The sequence below is a fragment of the Pteropus vampyrus genome, unplaced genomic scaffold (assembly GCF_000151845.1).
Source record: "Pteropus vampyrus isolate Shadow unplaced genomic scaffold, Pvam_2.0 Scaffold33, whole genome shotgun sequence".
Classification (NCBI taxonomy): Eukaryota; Metazoa; Chordata; class Mammalia; order Chiroptera; family Pteropodidae; genus Pteropus; species Pteropus vampyrus.
In genome coordinates, this window is record NW_011888814.1 from 8,062,693 (window position 1) to 8,078,913 (window position 16,221).

Here is a 16,221-nt window from a genome sequence, read left to right on the forward strand (position 1 = left end):
ATACACAGGGCCCTCTTTATAGTTAGGGAAACAGGCTAGGAGAGGCCATTTGACTTGCCCAAAACTTCATGGCTAGAGTTAGGATTTGAACCCAAATCTGTCAGATCCATGGCTCAGTCAGCACATCCAGTTCTGGAGAAGATTTCCAATTCTAGAGCAAGCTTCGTTCCCCCATGGAGCACACAGTCTAGCTGAAGAATGAAGACATTTGGAAATGAAATAATTGCTCCTACTGCTGAAGGACAGGGCGAGTCCTCCCCTCGAGGGGCTCGAGCTCTATGCCCCTGACAAGAGGGTCCTTCGCTCCTCACAAGAAAGAATTCGAGCAAGAGCCACAGTTAAAGACAAAAAAAAAAAATTATTAGAGAAGGAATAATGCTGAAAGCCAGAGAATAAGACCCCAAGTGTTTGAGAAATTGGGTTTATATCTGTTTTCTTTTCAGGGTGTGGGTATGCAGCATTGAAGGCGTGGGAAAGTAGTTCTTAGTCATCTCAGCAGGCGTCTTCCTGCGGTCTGGCCATATGCTGATCAGCCAGGCTCCTGTGCCTGGCAGCCCATAGCAGGCTCTGAACACAACCTGGTTTGAATTAATATTTAGTCAATTTGTGTAGTTGTCATGCTTCTTTCCTATGTTACTTCCAGGAAGTGGTAATTGATGATGGTGATGAAGCATTTGTGTGTCTAAGTGCTTAGCTTATTTATAGTAGCTCATTTGACATACGTAACAAGTCCTTTGAAGCAGGTACTATTGCAGTTCTGCTTTTGCAGCAAATAGGCACAGAGAAGTTAAGTGACTCACGAAAGGTCATGAAGGTGGTAGGTGGATTTGAACTCGGACAGTCTGGCTTCAGAGTTGGTGCTCTGACCCTCTATGCTGTGCACTACCCTCTTAACGCCCAAGGGAGGGCGAGTCCACAGGTGTTTAGAGAGCACTTCCCTCTAGGCCAGAGTAAGGGAAGCCTCCACAGGAAGGTGGCGTTGACACTGGAAGAGCTCAGCTCACAGGGCCTGGTTTAGGGCCACAAAATCCCACCCACTCCACCGGCATCGAGAGCTGAAGGCAAGAGATGCTGGCACATGACCAGACCAGGAGGCGTGCACAGGGGACAGCACTAGATGTCCTTAAACACCTGAGCTCTGCCGTCTGACGAAGAGGCGTCAAGGCTGTCCACTTCTCTTTTTTTGTGGGGGGAGGGGCAGGGAAGGAGGTGTATAAGAATTTCTTTGAGCCAGAAGGATAGGCACAAGCACAGGCTCAACACGAGAGGCCAGAAGCCGAGACTCGGAGCCGCAGGCCCACTTGCAGGGCCATCCCTCAGCCGAGCCGGCCAGCTTTCCCCTGAGTGCCTTTGTTTGACTGAGAAATTACTGTGGTTGCAGCAACTGTAATAAAAGGGGAAGCAGAGACCCACAGGGGACAGCTTTATCTCTTTCTGTAACCGGAGATGGATCTGGTGGCAGCATAGTGCCCTGGGCCAGAGATTTCTTTCCTCTGCCAGCAGACCTAGGGAGTTGTGGGGCCCAAGTCTGTGTGTGGATTGCAGGATGAGAGGGGCTGGGTAGGTGTGAAGTCAACGCCCACCTCCCAGGAGAGCCTGGCCGCTCCCCTGCTGGTCAGCGGTTTCTCCCTCTAATGTGAGCCCCTGAGAGGCCAGCCTCTCGATTTCTCCCTCTAATGTGAGGCCAGCCTCTGGTCTGTGGCTTCAGAGAACAAAGTGTGAATTTAGGGTTTGCCATGTGGAATGAGGTCTGAGTGCGGGCACCTTACAGGGATTCCACCTGCCCTGTTCTCTTTGCACCCCATCTCTGAGGTTCTTGAATCCATCCCAGCAATCCGATGCCAAGAAAAGTGATGAGGCTGACCATCAAGCTTCTTGTCACAGCCACAGTGACCCACCCCAAGCTACTGTGGCCTGGAGGGAGACCTCGTGCTCAAGCAAGGCAGCCATTCTGTTTTAGGAACAGGACGCTTGGCTACTAACACAGTGGAAGATAAGAGGTCAGGGAATGGGAAACGGGCATGGGCCTGGGCTCAGTGTCAATCTGGGACTTCTTCAAGTTTCCCTGCTTTCTGCTGGGCATAAGGAGGTGCCGCCAAATACCAGGAGCCCAGTGGTGCAGTGGCGGGAGCCAGCATCCGTACCGCCCCCCATACTCTACCTGTTGTTTCCTGAGCGCCCAACACAACGCAGACAGCCTCGCTGGTCTTCCTTCTGCTCCCCAGAGTTCCTCTAGGACCTGCCGCTGCTTGGCCTTCGCGTGTTCGATAAAGCTTGGCAAATTAAGAAAGATAAGAGATGGTCTTTTTTAAATATAGTTGTCATACAATGTTTATATTAGTTCCAGGTGTACAACCATGATTCGACATTTATAATATAGCTTACAAAGTGATCACGATAAGTCCGATAATCATCTGTCACCCTACAAAGTTATTACAATATTATTGACTGTATTCCCTATGCCGTATATTACATCCTCGTGACTTATTTATTTTATAACTGGAAATTTGTACCTCTTAATCCATCATTTTGCCCATCTCTGTTCTTGTCTGACCACCATAAGCCTGGCAGCCTCTTCGCTGTCTTCAGCCCTCCCACGGTAAGGGACACCCAGTGGTCCAGCAGCAGAGCCTCCCCTGTACTCTGGGTGCAAATGTGCCTGGGTATCTGGGTGGCAAAAGGCTCTCCAGGAAATCCGTCACTCACCTCGATGAATTTTGTTGCCTTACAAGCTGGTGAGCTCTTGGGACACCTCTTTTTATCAGAGCACCATTTTGCCCACCTGCCCTTCTCCCCGACAAGCCCCCAGTCAATTAATTGCCAGAATTAGAGAAAGAAAAAAAAAAAATGTTTTGACATCTACAGGTACTAGATGCTGATTCTCCCTGCTTTTGCCCCTCAGCAATGTGGTGCAAGGGTTGGGTAGACCCAGCCCAGCAGATCCCAGCACTGCCATCCTGGCTCTACCAGTGAGGTGCAAGGTCCCATGGCCTTGATGCTGGAGGGAGCTGCCATTGGCCCGGTGGGAAGCAAGGAAAGGGGGTAAGAGGTGTGACTGGAGGAAGAAAGGAGTGTTCCTGAAACCAAGGGCTATGGGAAAAGGGAAGGAGGCGAGGGCGGGTCTTTTTTGTTCTCAGCTCTGCCTCTTACTAGCTACGCTTCCCTTCTCTGTGCCTCAGTTTCCCCACCTACAATACGAAGTTGGGTTTGGATTTATATACCTTCTTTCTACCTCTCACAAACTCTGCATATCCCCTTCTGCACCACAACCCCAATGTCGGGCCTTGTTGAACTTGCATTTACACTTGAAGCGTTGACTAGACCTCAAGTAGGATGCGTGTCCAAGAATGGGAAGAAGCCAGGGTCCTGCCTTCCTGGTCCTGCCCCTTCTTTTCCTCCTCACTGCCTTCCCTGCACACCCAAGCCACCTCTGTGTACTCCCAGGGAGTCATACCCCCGCCATCTCCCTGCTGAGTCAGAACTCCGCCAGGTGGGCAGGCTGCTCTCCTCCCCACCCGCACCCGCCAGCCCTCTACCCTCAGCTGCTGCCGGTGGCTCCAGCCCAGGCTTCAGAGAATTCCCAGGTATTTAGACATTCATTTCATTGCTTAATCGAGCTTGAAGCCATTTAAATTAATACAAGTTTTTACATTTGGCAGCGAAAGCTTTTAAAGTCCCCTTTAGCAGGGGAAGAAAGAGGTTGAGAGAGAATCAAAGAAGGAATTTTTCTTGGGCCATTGCCTTCACGAGGTGGAAACAGATCAGCCACCACGAGGGCCATGGCAGTGAGGCCACCCTCTTGCAGCAGCAGAGTCATTGCCAGGTCTGGGGACCACCGAGGGTTCAGCCCGAGCACACAGCCTCAAGGTCTGGACTTAAGCAGAGACCACACCCTTCCAGTGTTCTTCTTCAGGGGTAGCCTCCAGCTGGGATCGCCCCCTAACTGTCTCCAGTGTTAGTGCATTTCCTGCCCACATCCTTCTGCCCACCTGTCCGCCCTCCTTCCTCTCCTCACTCATGCAACCACTTTCTTTACCTCTGTTAGGCATGAATTCATTCTGCTCTCCCGGGAAGGACAGGGACTCCGCTCTCCCCAGAGCCTGCCTGTCTTCCTAGCAGAGCTAGGTGGGTGCTGAAGAAGCGTGCATGCAGCTAACAAGAGCTCGCGCTTAATCTAGTAGCTGTCTGCCAAAGGGAGGGGAGTTTTGGTGTTGCTTTATTAGTGACCTATCTATCAAGGATGATTCTCGGGCGTGAGAGGCCAGAAAGCGAGAGGCCAGAAAGCGTAGACCCAACTTACAGACGTGAGGCAAAGCGTTCTAAGAGGGTCGGCAGTACAGGGCTCTCACGAGCTCCCGCCCTTCTGCTGAGCACGTACCTTCCCTCTCCCCATTCCAGCTGCTCCTGTCACAAGGAATGAATGTGGTGGCAGCTGCCCAGGGCCTGTGAGCCCTGGGCCTCAGCTCCACTCACCTCTGCACACCCAGGGCCAGGCCACCCCCTGCAGGCTGACGCCCCTTTCTCTGTTCCACAGGTGGAGGTGGAGGTGGAGAGCATGGACAAGGCGGGCAACTTCATCGGCTGGCTGCACATCGACGGTGCCAACCTGTCCGTCTTGCTGGTGGAGCACGCGCTCTCCAAGGTCCACTTCACTGCGGAGCGCAGCTCCTACTACAAATCCCTGCTGTCTGCCGAGGAGGCCGCCAAGCAGAAGAAGGAGAAGGTCTGGTGTGGAATTAGGCCTGGCAGGGGGAGGGGGAGGGGGAGGTGTCGCGCTCTCCCCCAGCTCGTTCTTTCTCTCCTCCTCCCGCTACACCCTGACACCGCTATCTCCATACAACATACCTCTGCTGTCCCCCAGCTGAGTGGGTACCCTGCTTGGTGTTGGTCTCAGATCCCACATTGGGAACCACGTGGCTGCCAGCGAGGGGCAGCCTCAGCCATAAGCCTGCCACAGACCTGAGGGGGGGCCCAGGCCTGCTCTGGTGGACCTGGAACAGAAAGCTGTCTGGGAGGTAACTTTGGAGTGATGAAATGACTGGGGGAGCCCCTGGGAGCAAGAGATGGGAAAGTGCTTTTTCACCAGCCCCAACCCTTCCCTCAGAGGGACCAGGAGGCCCACTGGCCCTCCTGAGTTTCCTTCACATTGCCCTGCAGGGAAGCCCATTTTGGAAGCTGCCCCAGGAGATGCATAAAGCTGTTAGGACAGCAGATTTACAGCCCATCAGTCTCTGCAGACACTGCATTGAAGAGACAAGGGGGGTGGGCCAGAAAACAGCTTTGGAAACAAATGAACACCTAAGGAACCCAGTGGGTTTGGTGGTGAGAGCCAGGGCCCAGGACCCCCACTCTCCCCACACATACTCAGCCTATCTCCACAGACTTACAGCCAAGCCCTGATAATGGGGATAAATCAGCCGGCCTCCAATTTGTCAGAGCTTCCCTGAGCTTGAAGAGGATTTCGTGGGACAGCCCTGCTGAGCCATAAATTCGTTCCAGGAGTAAACATTTCCTTCCCCATGGGGCAGCCATCTGGCTTACAACCCGCCTCCCAGAGCCAAGGCCCAGACGACTGCCAAAAAGAGTGGGGGGCTTCGGGGCCCAGAAGGTTCTTTCTCCTCCAGCCCGGAGCAGCCATCTCCTCACTCAGTCTCCCCACCTTCCTTCTAAGAGAGAATACATCACCCCCCCAGGGCCACCCTCTTTCCTTTCCATCCCCTGGGAATTAGGGCTGATGACTAATCCCCCAGTGGATATGGAAGGACTCCAGGGAGAGGTGGCTCAAAATGCTAGGACAGGTGAAAGGGACTGTCCATGTCGTGGAGGAGTGGGCTGCCCTGAGGCCCCTGAGGAGGTTTCCACCTTCCTGGTCCCAGTTCTGCTCATATTAAACCCTGTCTCCAAGTGTGATGGGGAAACAGGCAGCCTGACTCCCATAGCAAAGGAGCTCCCTCTTGGATTTCCTGTTTGTGACAGCTGAACTTAAGACTGCCACCCCCGTGTCCTCTGCCTGCTGCAGGGAGATGGAGGAGATGTGGTGCTAGGGCCTCTTATGCAAAGGGCTGAGACTTCCCTGAAGAGTTGGCAGCTGGGGATCAGAATGGCAAGTACCAGCCTCTGAGGCCCAGATTCTGAAAGCATCTTTGCTCCCTGTCCCGGCTGCCCAGGTACTCAGCACGTGAGCCAAAGAGCTGCCTCTTCAGATCTGAGCCATCCTCTGAGAGTAGAGACCCCAACAGGACCCAGGAGAGGATTGGGTGTCTAGCCTGAGATGGAAGGGTGGGGGGGTCCCTTGCCAGGTGCTGAACCGGGCATCGCTATTTACTACACGGTGAATTTGTCTGACAGCCCAAGTCATCTTTTCACTGGTGTCACATGATGACGCTGAGGAGTAATTACGAGTGATTAATTACTTACACAGGATGCGTGTTTTTGTTCCAGTCTGATTAAAATGCAGTGCACGGTCTCAGTATGAGGGCCTGCCTTTCTCCTGGGTTCTTCTCCTGCACGCCCCATCCCCTGCAGGGATCCTCGGGGACCTTAGCATGTCTTGCCTCTTCCTGGTGGGGCTGGTTCCCAGGAGCGGCATGCGCAGAGCTTTGCAGCGACCCTCGGAGTCGACTGCACTGAGATGAGAGTATTTAGTTGCCAGCTGAAAGATAGTAAAGTGCATATCTGAGATGTCCCCAGGACCCCAGTCCTGCCCTACTTGTGACCCCAGGAGGGCCGCCTTCGCTGAGAGACAGGCACATCTGACACTGAGTTCATGGTGGTTCCTAGGAGCTGAGGAAAGGCAATATTGAGAGATTATGTGAGACCAGGAGCATGCAGAAGTCTTCGGCGAGTGCGATGATGTGTTTGTGAGCAGGGCTGACTGCTGCCGCACCAGCCATGAGAGCTTACCTGACTCCCTGCCGGGCCTTATTCTTCCCTGTCCCTTTGGGCCTTCTCTCCTCTTAAAGAGGCTGGTGCCCTCCCCTTTCTCTGCAGGACGCTGATGGTAGCCACGTGGACCGTCTCCTTTCCCTCCACCACTCATGCCCTAGCAGGACCCTGGACTGGGTTGGCCATCGATTGGCTTTTATGAAGCTTGGCTTCCCCACTGCAGACTTGAGGGCCTCCACCACCCCAGCCCCATGCCGGCTCAACCCCTGGAGTCTTCTGAGCAGTGGTATCAAATAGGATTTAGAAAGAACAGACTCCAGCCAGTGGAGCCGCAGTCCACATTGCCCGTCTCTTGCTGGGAAGAGGACCTGGGGTTCCCGAGTGAGGAAGCGCATGAAAGGAGGGCCAGGGGCCGGGCGAGGACACGAGGGGAGACAGCCTCTTGCCGAGCTGGCCTTGCCTGTGCCTGGCCTAGTGGGCTCCTTCCCTAGGGCAGCCACAGCCACAGGGGGTGGTTAGGAGCCCCAGAATGTAGAAGGGGACCTGAGCAGGACAGGAACTGGCATGACAGAGCAGATGCGCTTCTCTTGCTCATTTCCCACCTGGGTCTGAAGCCAGGGCCACGAAGGGGTCACAGAGGGACCTCACCTCAGGACAGAGCTCCATCTTGGCCCTGGCCTTAAAGCAGGAGAGCTGCCACCAACCTGACCCCAAACCTTGCCATGCATCAGACGAGCTGGGACAGGCCTCTTCACACTGCTGGAGCCCAGGGTGGTCCGAGAGCAGAGCAGGCCAATTCCGCAGGCGGATGAGCTCTAGCATCCCTGCACCCTGCTGCCCAAGCCTGTCTCAGACCCTCATCCTACCCAGCATCTTGGCCCAGCTCCTCCACCGAGAGCCCAGGGGCCGAACCGTAAAGCACTGACTGTGTGTCTGTGTGCACAATTGCTGTTCCTTTTGGGAGGGGTCTTTAGGTTTTTCTTATCGGGGATTTGAGCTATAAGAGGGCTTCTGGTGGCTATAACAAAGTGGCACATGTCTGGCAGGTGTCTTGCCAGTGTGTTTGTCCCATCCCTGCCCCAGTTCTGTGGAAGGGCAGTGTAAGTCAACATGGGCAAAACCCACCCATGTTTAAGGGTGGGGATGTGGGCAGCCAAGCCTGTCCCAGATGACTCCTTCCCACTAAGAAGCCACCTGGCCAGACTGCCTTCACCAGCTCGCCAAGAGCCACTGGTGGCCAAGTCCAGAGAACAGCTGGTCACCTCCATCCCCCAAGGGGAAAAAGGGAACCTTCAAGGCTCTACCATTGAAAGGGCCAAGCCAGCCCTCTCTTAGAAATGGGGTTCCTTTATCTGACAAGCAGCTCTCCCTCTTCTACTCTTTGGCGACCGCATGCTTCTAGTGTCTTCTCACCTCAGGGGGCAGCAGCGTGTGCCCCCCGGCTCCCCTCCTAGCACCCAGTGAGCTGTGGGACCAGAGGACTGGCCCCTGTGCTGCCCTCCCTCAGGGTTTTGTTTACATCGTCCTGACCTCACGCTTGCATGCTGCCACCTGAGCTGCCAGGAGAGAAGCTCCACCCCTCTCCCCAGAAGGAGACCTGATGCTGTCGCCTGAGGCTCTTTCACTTGAGTCATTAGCAGTTTCTGCTCTCACCCTGTCAGTCTGTTCCCAATTCATCAGCTCTGCTGAGGAGCCTCCTTCCCCCACGGCTGGGGGAGGGAGGGTGGGGTTAGGGTGGGAGCCCGGAACTCTCCCGGGCTCAGGGCCCACTCAGGAGCCAGTCTTGCCTCTCAGCGGCAGTGAGAGTCCCACGAGCCTCAGAGCTGCAAGGATCTCAGAGGAGCTGAGAGCCTGGAGGTGGATAGGAGTGGCTGGTTAAGTAGTCACTTCCTGGGGAACTTCCAGCGAGGGGGACCCGGAGGGAAAGCCTCAGCCCTGGCCTCAGCAGGATGTGGGTCTTGGAATGGGAAGGAATGTGGTCGTCCCCCAGAGAGCTCTCAACAGTCACTGCCATGGCCTCTGATTGGAGAGACCCTTTCACAGGAAAGTCCAAAGGCTAGAGACCCCCTTCCTCATCAGGGTGGGTGGGTCCTGGAGGGGTGAGACCAGGATCCTCTGATCTTACTGAAGTGAAGTCCTGCTGCCTCCTCTCCCTTGGCAGCCAGGCCTGGGGTGTTGGAAGCAGAGGTGTCTGGGTGCTGGTGATGAGGGGAGCAGCCGGGATGAGGGGACAGATGTTGGGGGAAAGTGAATGGGGTCGGGCGGTGTTTGGGTTAGAGCCCAGGCCCAGACCAGGGGCCCACAGACGCAGCCTCGAAAGGCGAAGGGTGCTGCCCCGTGTGGGCGGCAGAGTAGTGTTTCTGCCGTGTTTCTCAGCCGCTCCCTGGCAGCCGCCCCCCACCCCCGCCCCCAGGCTCTGCAAGTCCCCGTCGCTCATTCCAGTTCTCAGGGCCCTTGCCTCTCCTTCTAGTGGAAAGACTCACACCGTGCCACGTTAAAGGCCGGAGCATGGCCTCTGCGAGTGTGACCCAGGGTGGTTCAGTTATTCCAGCATTCCTGCCCTTCAGCTGCTCCTGATGCCACCTAGAAATCTGCATGTCAGCTGAGTGCTCACACGGTCAAACTACCTCATTTTATGAGAGAAGGAAAAGAGACCCAGAGAAGGCACGTGGCTCAACCAAAGTCAAACAGCAAATTAAAGGTCACAATGCAAGGACAAGAGCCCAAACCTCCCACCTATAGATTTTCCCACTGCTCAGTGCCACCGTCTGGCTCCAGAGGCCCATTCGGAGCCAAAGGCCCCTTGAAGAGCTCTAGAGCCAGACTACCTGTGTTCGAATCCTTGTTCCGCTAATTCTAACAAGACCTGTGTGCCTCAGTTTCCTCTGAGAAACGGGTGACATTGATCCCTGCTCAAAGTGTCGTAAGGATTAAATGATTTAATACTTAGAGATGTTTAGAAAGGCACCTGGCACCTAGTAAGCATGTAAATTTGGGGCTAATATTTTTATCACCCCTTGTTCCTATGCCTGTCTGTCTGTGGGAGCCCCTGTGTGGTCGTCTCCCCGACATTCCCTCACCCTCTTCCCACTGCTCAGCTGGAAAGCCACTTCCCTTCCCTGCTCTGACAAGCCTCACTACTGGGATAATCTTCTGGCCGTAGGATTGGACTTGACACGCTGTCACGTAGCATCAACTTCTGAGCTACTCCCGCCCTGACAGCACAGGGCTGAGGGGAGAAGGGCGAGGAAAGGGTGGGGGAGCGGCCCAGCTTCTGAGCTGGGTCAGAGCAACCTGCTTGAGGTGAGGAGGACAGAGGTTGCTGAGAAGAGGCATCTCGCACAGTGACGAACCCCCCTCCGCCCCCGCCCCCGCCCCCCCGCCCCTTGCCGAGTGCCAGTGGCCCTACGACAGTTCAGTTCAGCGTGGTGCGGGGGAGGGAGGCGGGGTCTCAGAACCTCTCCAGCACCAAGGTGCTCACACCGGTTCTGGCCGGCCGTAGAATCGCCAGGGAGCCTGCTTGGTTTGTTTTACTCTCTCTGGGACCCTTATAACAGATCCTAGTTTGGTCGGCCCGGAGTGGGCCCCAGGCACCTGCATTTTTAATAAGCACCCCTGTGGCTTCTGGAGCCTGTGGGAACTTGGGAACCACTGGATCAGAAGAACTTAAGAGGGCTCTTCTCTCTCCCACCCCCCACCCCAGGTAGGAGGGTCCCAGGGGCCCAGCCTGACATGACGAATGCCCTTTGGTGACCCCGTACTCACTCTCCCCAGGGAGTGACCCACTTGCCTAAAAGTCCCTGTCCTGGTATCCCACACGCAGGTCTGGGCCCACTATGAGGAGCAGCCCGTGGAGGAGGTGACACCTGTGCTGGAGGAGAAGGAGCGCTCAGCCAGCTACAAGCCGGTGTTCGTGACCGAGATCACTGACGACCTGCACTTCTACGTGCAGGATGTGGAGACCGGTGAGTGCTCAGGCCCAGGCCCAGGCCCTGCTGCCTCCCAGCCTCTGGCATGCATGGTCCAGCCTGCCTCCGGGGCCCCTCTGTTCAGTGGGAGGGAGGGGCACAGCCCAGGGGTTTCAGGGGCCTCCCCAGGATAGTTTATAGCTACTGCCCACCCCTCAGGCCCCATACACCGCTCTCTGGGTCCACGGGTCATTTCCTGGCCTGCAAGTGAGCCCTGGAGTAGGTGGGCCGAGCGGGTCCTCTGAGGACTGATGAGGTAACCAGTTTTGTCTGGGTGGTGCCCTGAGACTCTTAGGTAATGGCTTTTCTCCCAGACACCCCTGGCTGGGCTGGCATGAGGAATCGTAGCCCTCGGAGTCTTATCAGGAAGCAATGAACAGATTGTCTCTATGTGGGCAGGAAGCACAAACTGGCATTGCTCGGCCCCTCTCCCCCTCAGCTCCCTTGGGAAGGCAGGCAGAGGAGGGGAGCCTAGGCTGGTCTCCGCGGGGGCTTCTCCTTCTCTAGAGGTTACCACGGCCCTGAGTGGTAACCAGTTCCCATGGAAACAGGCAGCACTCTAGGAGAAGTCATCCTCGGGCAGTCTTTCTGAAGGACCCCCTCTCTCTGTCGTCCTCCTTCCTGTCCTTCGTGTTGTGCCCTGTGGCCAGGGTTCCCTAGGCAGAGACATCAGGCTCCTGGAGGACAGAGGGCAGGAAAGACAGCTCCGTGAGCATCTGCACCGTGGCCCCTCTGGCGCGACTTCCCACCTCCACAGCCTTTACCCTGCCCTCCCTCCTCTCGCTGCCGCCTTGTTCAGGGCAGAGGAAAAGCCCTTAGAGCTGCCTTTGGCCTGAGCCAGATCCTCACAAGGCAGAGGAGACTGACGATGTCACTGACACTCAAGGCAGCCCCATGAGGGGCAGGGCGCGGCTCTGCCCAGCCTCCTCAGCCCCTCCCCCTACCCATGCCGGGCGCACTCCAGATCACCATCAGCCTTGTCTCAGCCACTTCCTCTCTAGTGGCATTTCCCCGGCAGCTGCTTTTGTGGCAGTGTCATTTCACCAAGGGAAACTGACCATTCCGAGTCCTCGGCTGGCTATACTTGGTGGGGGGTGGTGGAGGAAGCCGGGGCGGGGCAGAGATGGTGCCGATGAGCCTTCAGGATTAGGTTCCCTTGAGGTCAGCTGCAATCTTGGTGAGAGCTGGGCCAGCCTTTGCCTTGAGAATGAAGCCAAGAGGGAGCCAGCCTCAGGTCTGGGTGATGTGACGGGAAAGAGTCTTGGAGTGTTGGTCCAGGTAGGAAAGAGAGCTGTTCCTGAGCACAGGAGCCAGCAAGAACGGCCCTCGGGGAGCTTGGCGGAAGGAAACGCAAAGACTCTGCCCAGGGTACGACAGCCCCCAGACAGAGGTTCCACCTGGCCCCCGGCCCCTGCTGGGAAGGATTCCCCTTGAATGAGAACAGGATCCTGAAGTCTCCAAGGGACAGAGCCTGAGGATTCAAGGTCTTTGACCACATAGTCTCTGCAGTCTCAGAGGCGTCCCACATGTGCCTGCCCAGTGCCCTGCCTGGCTGTCCCTCTCAGCTCTAGGAAGCCATGACACTGCAGTGAGCAGAATCCAAGGAAGAAAATAAAGAGAACTAAGGAGGGAACCATGTATTCTTAGAATATTGGAGAAGGGAGCAAGGCGCTCCATGGCACGCCGCCTAGAGAGTTGTGGGCCCCTGAGAGAACCCTGTGCTGGTGGCTCCATAAAATCGAGGAAAAGAAACCTCAGAACATACACGTCTCCTTCGTCTGCAGCCTCCTGTCCCCTGGTAGGGCGCATCCTCTCACCTTGTCTCCCTTCTCACTGGAGCCAGCTTTTAGGGAAGGAGCTGATGAAATGACGAAAACATTGCCATCAGCTGTAAATGACCAGCCAGGTCTCTGCGAAGGACCTCCCAGAGGGCTTTGCCTGTTTGTAGGAGGCAAAGTCCGCTTCTGTTGCCTTGGAGCAAAAAATAAATAAAAATAAAAACAGACCCAGTCTAGGAGGAACTTGTCTTATGTAGAGGCTTCTCCTTAGTTCCTAAAATTTTACCATCTGGGTAAGGAACATTGTCTCAGGAGAATTTTAGGGGGTTTACCACTGGATAGGGGGAAGGGCGGCTGCCTCCTCGTGTCCCTGTTCTGAAACCAAGTCCCGTGAATGCTGGGCAGTGGCCCGTGCAGAGAGCCGAGTGGATACACCCCCTCGTGTTCACATGCAGAGGTCATCTTCAATGCCATTAAATGATCGAGCACCCTGCATATGTCAGGGGTTCTGCTAGGCCTTGGGAAAGCGAACAACTGAGTGAGCTATGGTCTGTACCCTGAAGGAGCTCACCGTGTGGTGACAGAAACATAGACCCAGACAAGGAACTTATAAGGACACCTGACAAGTGTACCAACAGCCAACATGTGTTAGACACCTGTTACAGTGTGTGTGGCTTTGGGCCCTGCAGATGGAGATAGTAATCCACATGCACCCAGCCACCGTCACCTCCGAGAGCGAAGGGAGCACAGCGGGTCTGATGCAGAGCTCGAGTCAGGGCTAGGAGGGATGTAAAGGAGAAGCCACTGGGGACTGGTACTGAGCGGGGTGGGGCCAGGGGAGCGCGGCAGGGAGGAGCTAGGTTTGTACCTGAGAAGAACTTGCGAGCTACCAAACCTGGCGAAAAGCAGACAAGCAGCAGGGCCCCAAGGTCAGAGTGAGGCAAGGCAGGGAGACTCCACCCTCAGCACCATCCCCAGTTTGAGGAGGGCACCCCAGCCTGGCAGCACCGGAAGTTCAGTTCAGCATGTATCTCGCAGGGTGACTGAGAGGGGAGTGGCCCAGTTTGAATGTGCTGGGACTGGGCCCTGCTCTCAGAACTGCTCTCCATCTTCCATGGCTCACATTCTGAGGCCCATTCCTTGTTCAGGGTTGTATAGGCCAGGCCCATCCTTCATCTCCACTTTAGCCTTTCCACTTTGCAAAGAGTGGTTATGGTCAGTCACCACCTCTGCAGCCTAGGCCAGAGCCAGCCCTGGTAGGTCTGGGGTGCAGGCTGGGGTGCACCCTGGAGAGGCTGGATGGCCTTGGCCATGCTCCACATTCACTCGCTTTCTCCACCTCCTTAACCAAAGCCCAGGAACACTCCCAAGGACTCCCACAGCCATGGCCAGAAGATTGGAGAGCTGGGGTTGGAAGACTGTGTGCTTCTAAGGCCTGAAGTGTCAGCAAGTCACTGTCCTGCTTTTAAAATAGACAGCATGAAACCTCTTGAGCCAGGACCAAAGAGGCCCTCCCTCCCTGCGGGATGGGGCGAGCCCGTGCCATGGGCCTTCTGCAGAGTTCACACACCACCCAGTCCCCAGGCTCATCTGCACCCCCAGCCCATTCAGAAATGAGGCGCCACAGAACCTGACACCCTGGTCTCCCTCCCTCTTCCTCCCTATCAGGCACCCAGCTGGAGAAGCTGATGGAGAATATGCGAAATGATATCTCCAGCCACCCTCCTGTCGAGGGCTCCTACGCCCCACGCCGGGGAGAATTCTGCATTGCCAAATTCGTAGACGGAGAATGGTAAGCCACTGGGATCCAGAGCAGCAGGACAGCAGCAGGTCTGTCCTCGTGACACTGGCCTACAGAGCCACCAGCTAGACTTCAGGCATTAGCCTCTGTGGGCTGGTTTTCACTGAGATGTTGCTGACCTTGGCCAGCTCTCCAGGGTGGCCCTTTTCATTGCCCATAGCCCATCTTGGGCCTGTGCTTTAGCCTGTGATTTTCCTGCAGTCCAGCCAGCCTCTGGAGTACAGAAGTAGTTTCCCTCCATCTCTCTCCTGGGATGCTCTTGGGGGAGCCCTGGCTGGCCGGGGCTCTCCGACACACCCCTCACCCTACACAGGGAAAAATGATGTCTCAGTAAACCCAGACCAGCCGCCCAACCCTCCACCCCAACTGTCTGGGACATGAGCAGCCTCACAGGCTGCAAGAAGGTCACTTACGTCTGATATACCAAGGGTAGGGCCCATGGCCTTCCCAGGGTGACGAAGTGACTTGGATGTGTTCCCTGCTGCGGTCTCCCAGACAGATCTGCCGGCTAATTACAGCTGCTGTTCAGTGTGCCGGGTTTAAACAGCAGACATCAATCTAGTCGTTAGTCTTGTTGCTTTATGCCCCAAGGACACATTAATCTGCTCCACATGCTCCCCTTTCCCCTCCCCCTGCTCCCAGCTCTGCTCTGATTCCATTAGATGGTGACCACAGGGCCCCAAGGCCAAGCCTTGGTGGAGTCGAGAACTGACTGCCTTCTGTGACACCCATGGGTGTGCTCCGGGAGCCCTGGGCAGAGAAGTGCTGTGCTCTCTCCCCTGCCATCACTAAAGCTCCAGGGGGGCGACTCCCCAGGGCCGTCCTTTGAGCTCTGCGCATGATGCCGTTGCAGGTACCGGGCCCGAGTAGAGAAAGTTGAGTCTGCTGCCAAAGTGCACGTCTTCTACATTGACTACGGCAACGTGAGTGCGGGGGACCGCGAGGTGGACAGGGTGGCAAGGGGGGCCCCAGTGGCTGCCAGGGGCCGTTCGACACAGTCAGGGCCATCCGATCTCTTGAAGGTCCCTCCAGCCTTTGGACTCCCTTCCTGACAGAACACATGAGCATCACTACTGTTTGTACAACAGGCCATGACCCCTGAGTGGCCAACAAAAGTGGCATCTCTGGCCAGAGGCCCGTGAGCACCAATAGTTAGTTCTGTCCAGGCCCTAAAGATGAGTGCCCGGCCACACCCAGGGTTCCTCTTCAGCCTGGCTTCTCTGAAGAGTGGGCCCAGGAAGACCCTCTACAGCTCCTGGTCCCCATACCTGTCGTGGTGTTTCTCCCCTCTGCTAATCGACAGCCCATCCCAAAACCAAAGTTTTCTGGGAAAGGACAATTACAAGGTAGCAGAGTGGGAGAAAAACTCCTCAGGCTGGACCCTCGAGTCTGTTGACAGTCTGTTGACAGTCTGCTGACAGTTCCCGCAGTACTCCCTGGGGGTGTGGCAGCAGACAGGAGACTTGGTTCCACTGAGCTGCTCCCCTGAGCTGTGGCTGCGGCTGGCTGTGATCACCTACTCTCCTCAAAGACCAGAGGATCAGTCAGCAGAAAGTCAGTCCCTGGGAATACTCAAAGAAAGAGTCCCTGCCAGGCTGGGGCCTGCGCCAGACCATGGGCAAGCCAGGGGCTGCCAGGACCCTCACCTTGGTGTGCTCTCCTAGCCTGTGGAGCACCCCCTGGCCCGTGGGAAGGTGGTCAGGGAACCCCTAAAGGGAAGGCATTGGAAAGAAATGGAAACAGTGATGAGAGTTTGGTCATCAAATTGATTATTTTAGTGGGAGCCAAG

At 55.9% G+C, this 16,221-nt stretch overlaps 1 protein-coding gene across 2 annotated transcripts in view; it reads left to right on the forward strand.

The window, feature by feature from the left end:
• SND1 (staphylococcal nuclease and tudor domain containing 1) overlaps positions 1-16,221 on the forward strand; it is a 417,018-nt gene that overhangs the window by 383,118 nt on the left and 17,679 nt on the right. The window contains exons 17-20 of one of the 2 annotated variants that reach the window (XM_023528894.1): positions 4,535-4,723; positions 10,709-10,850; positions 14,300-14,423; positions 15,286-15,359. In XM_023528894.1, coding sequence (XP_023384662.1) covers positions 4,535-4,723; positions 10,709-10,850; positions 14,300-14,423; positions 15,286-15,359 — 529 coding nt within the window. The remainder of the gene's footprint in view (positions 1-4,534; positions 4,724-10,708; positions 10,851-14,299; positions 14,424-15,285; positions 15,360-16,221) is intronic. The other variant, XM_023528893.1, reaches the window with a different exon arrangement.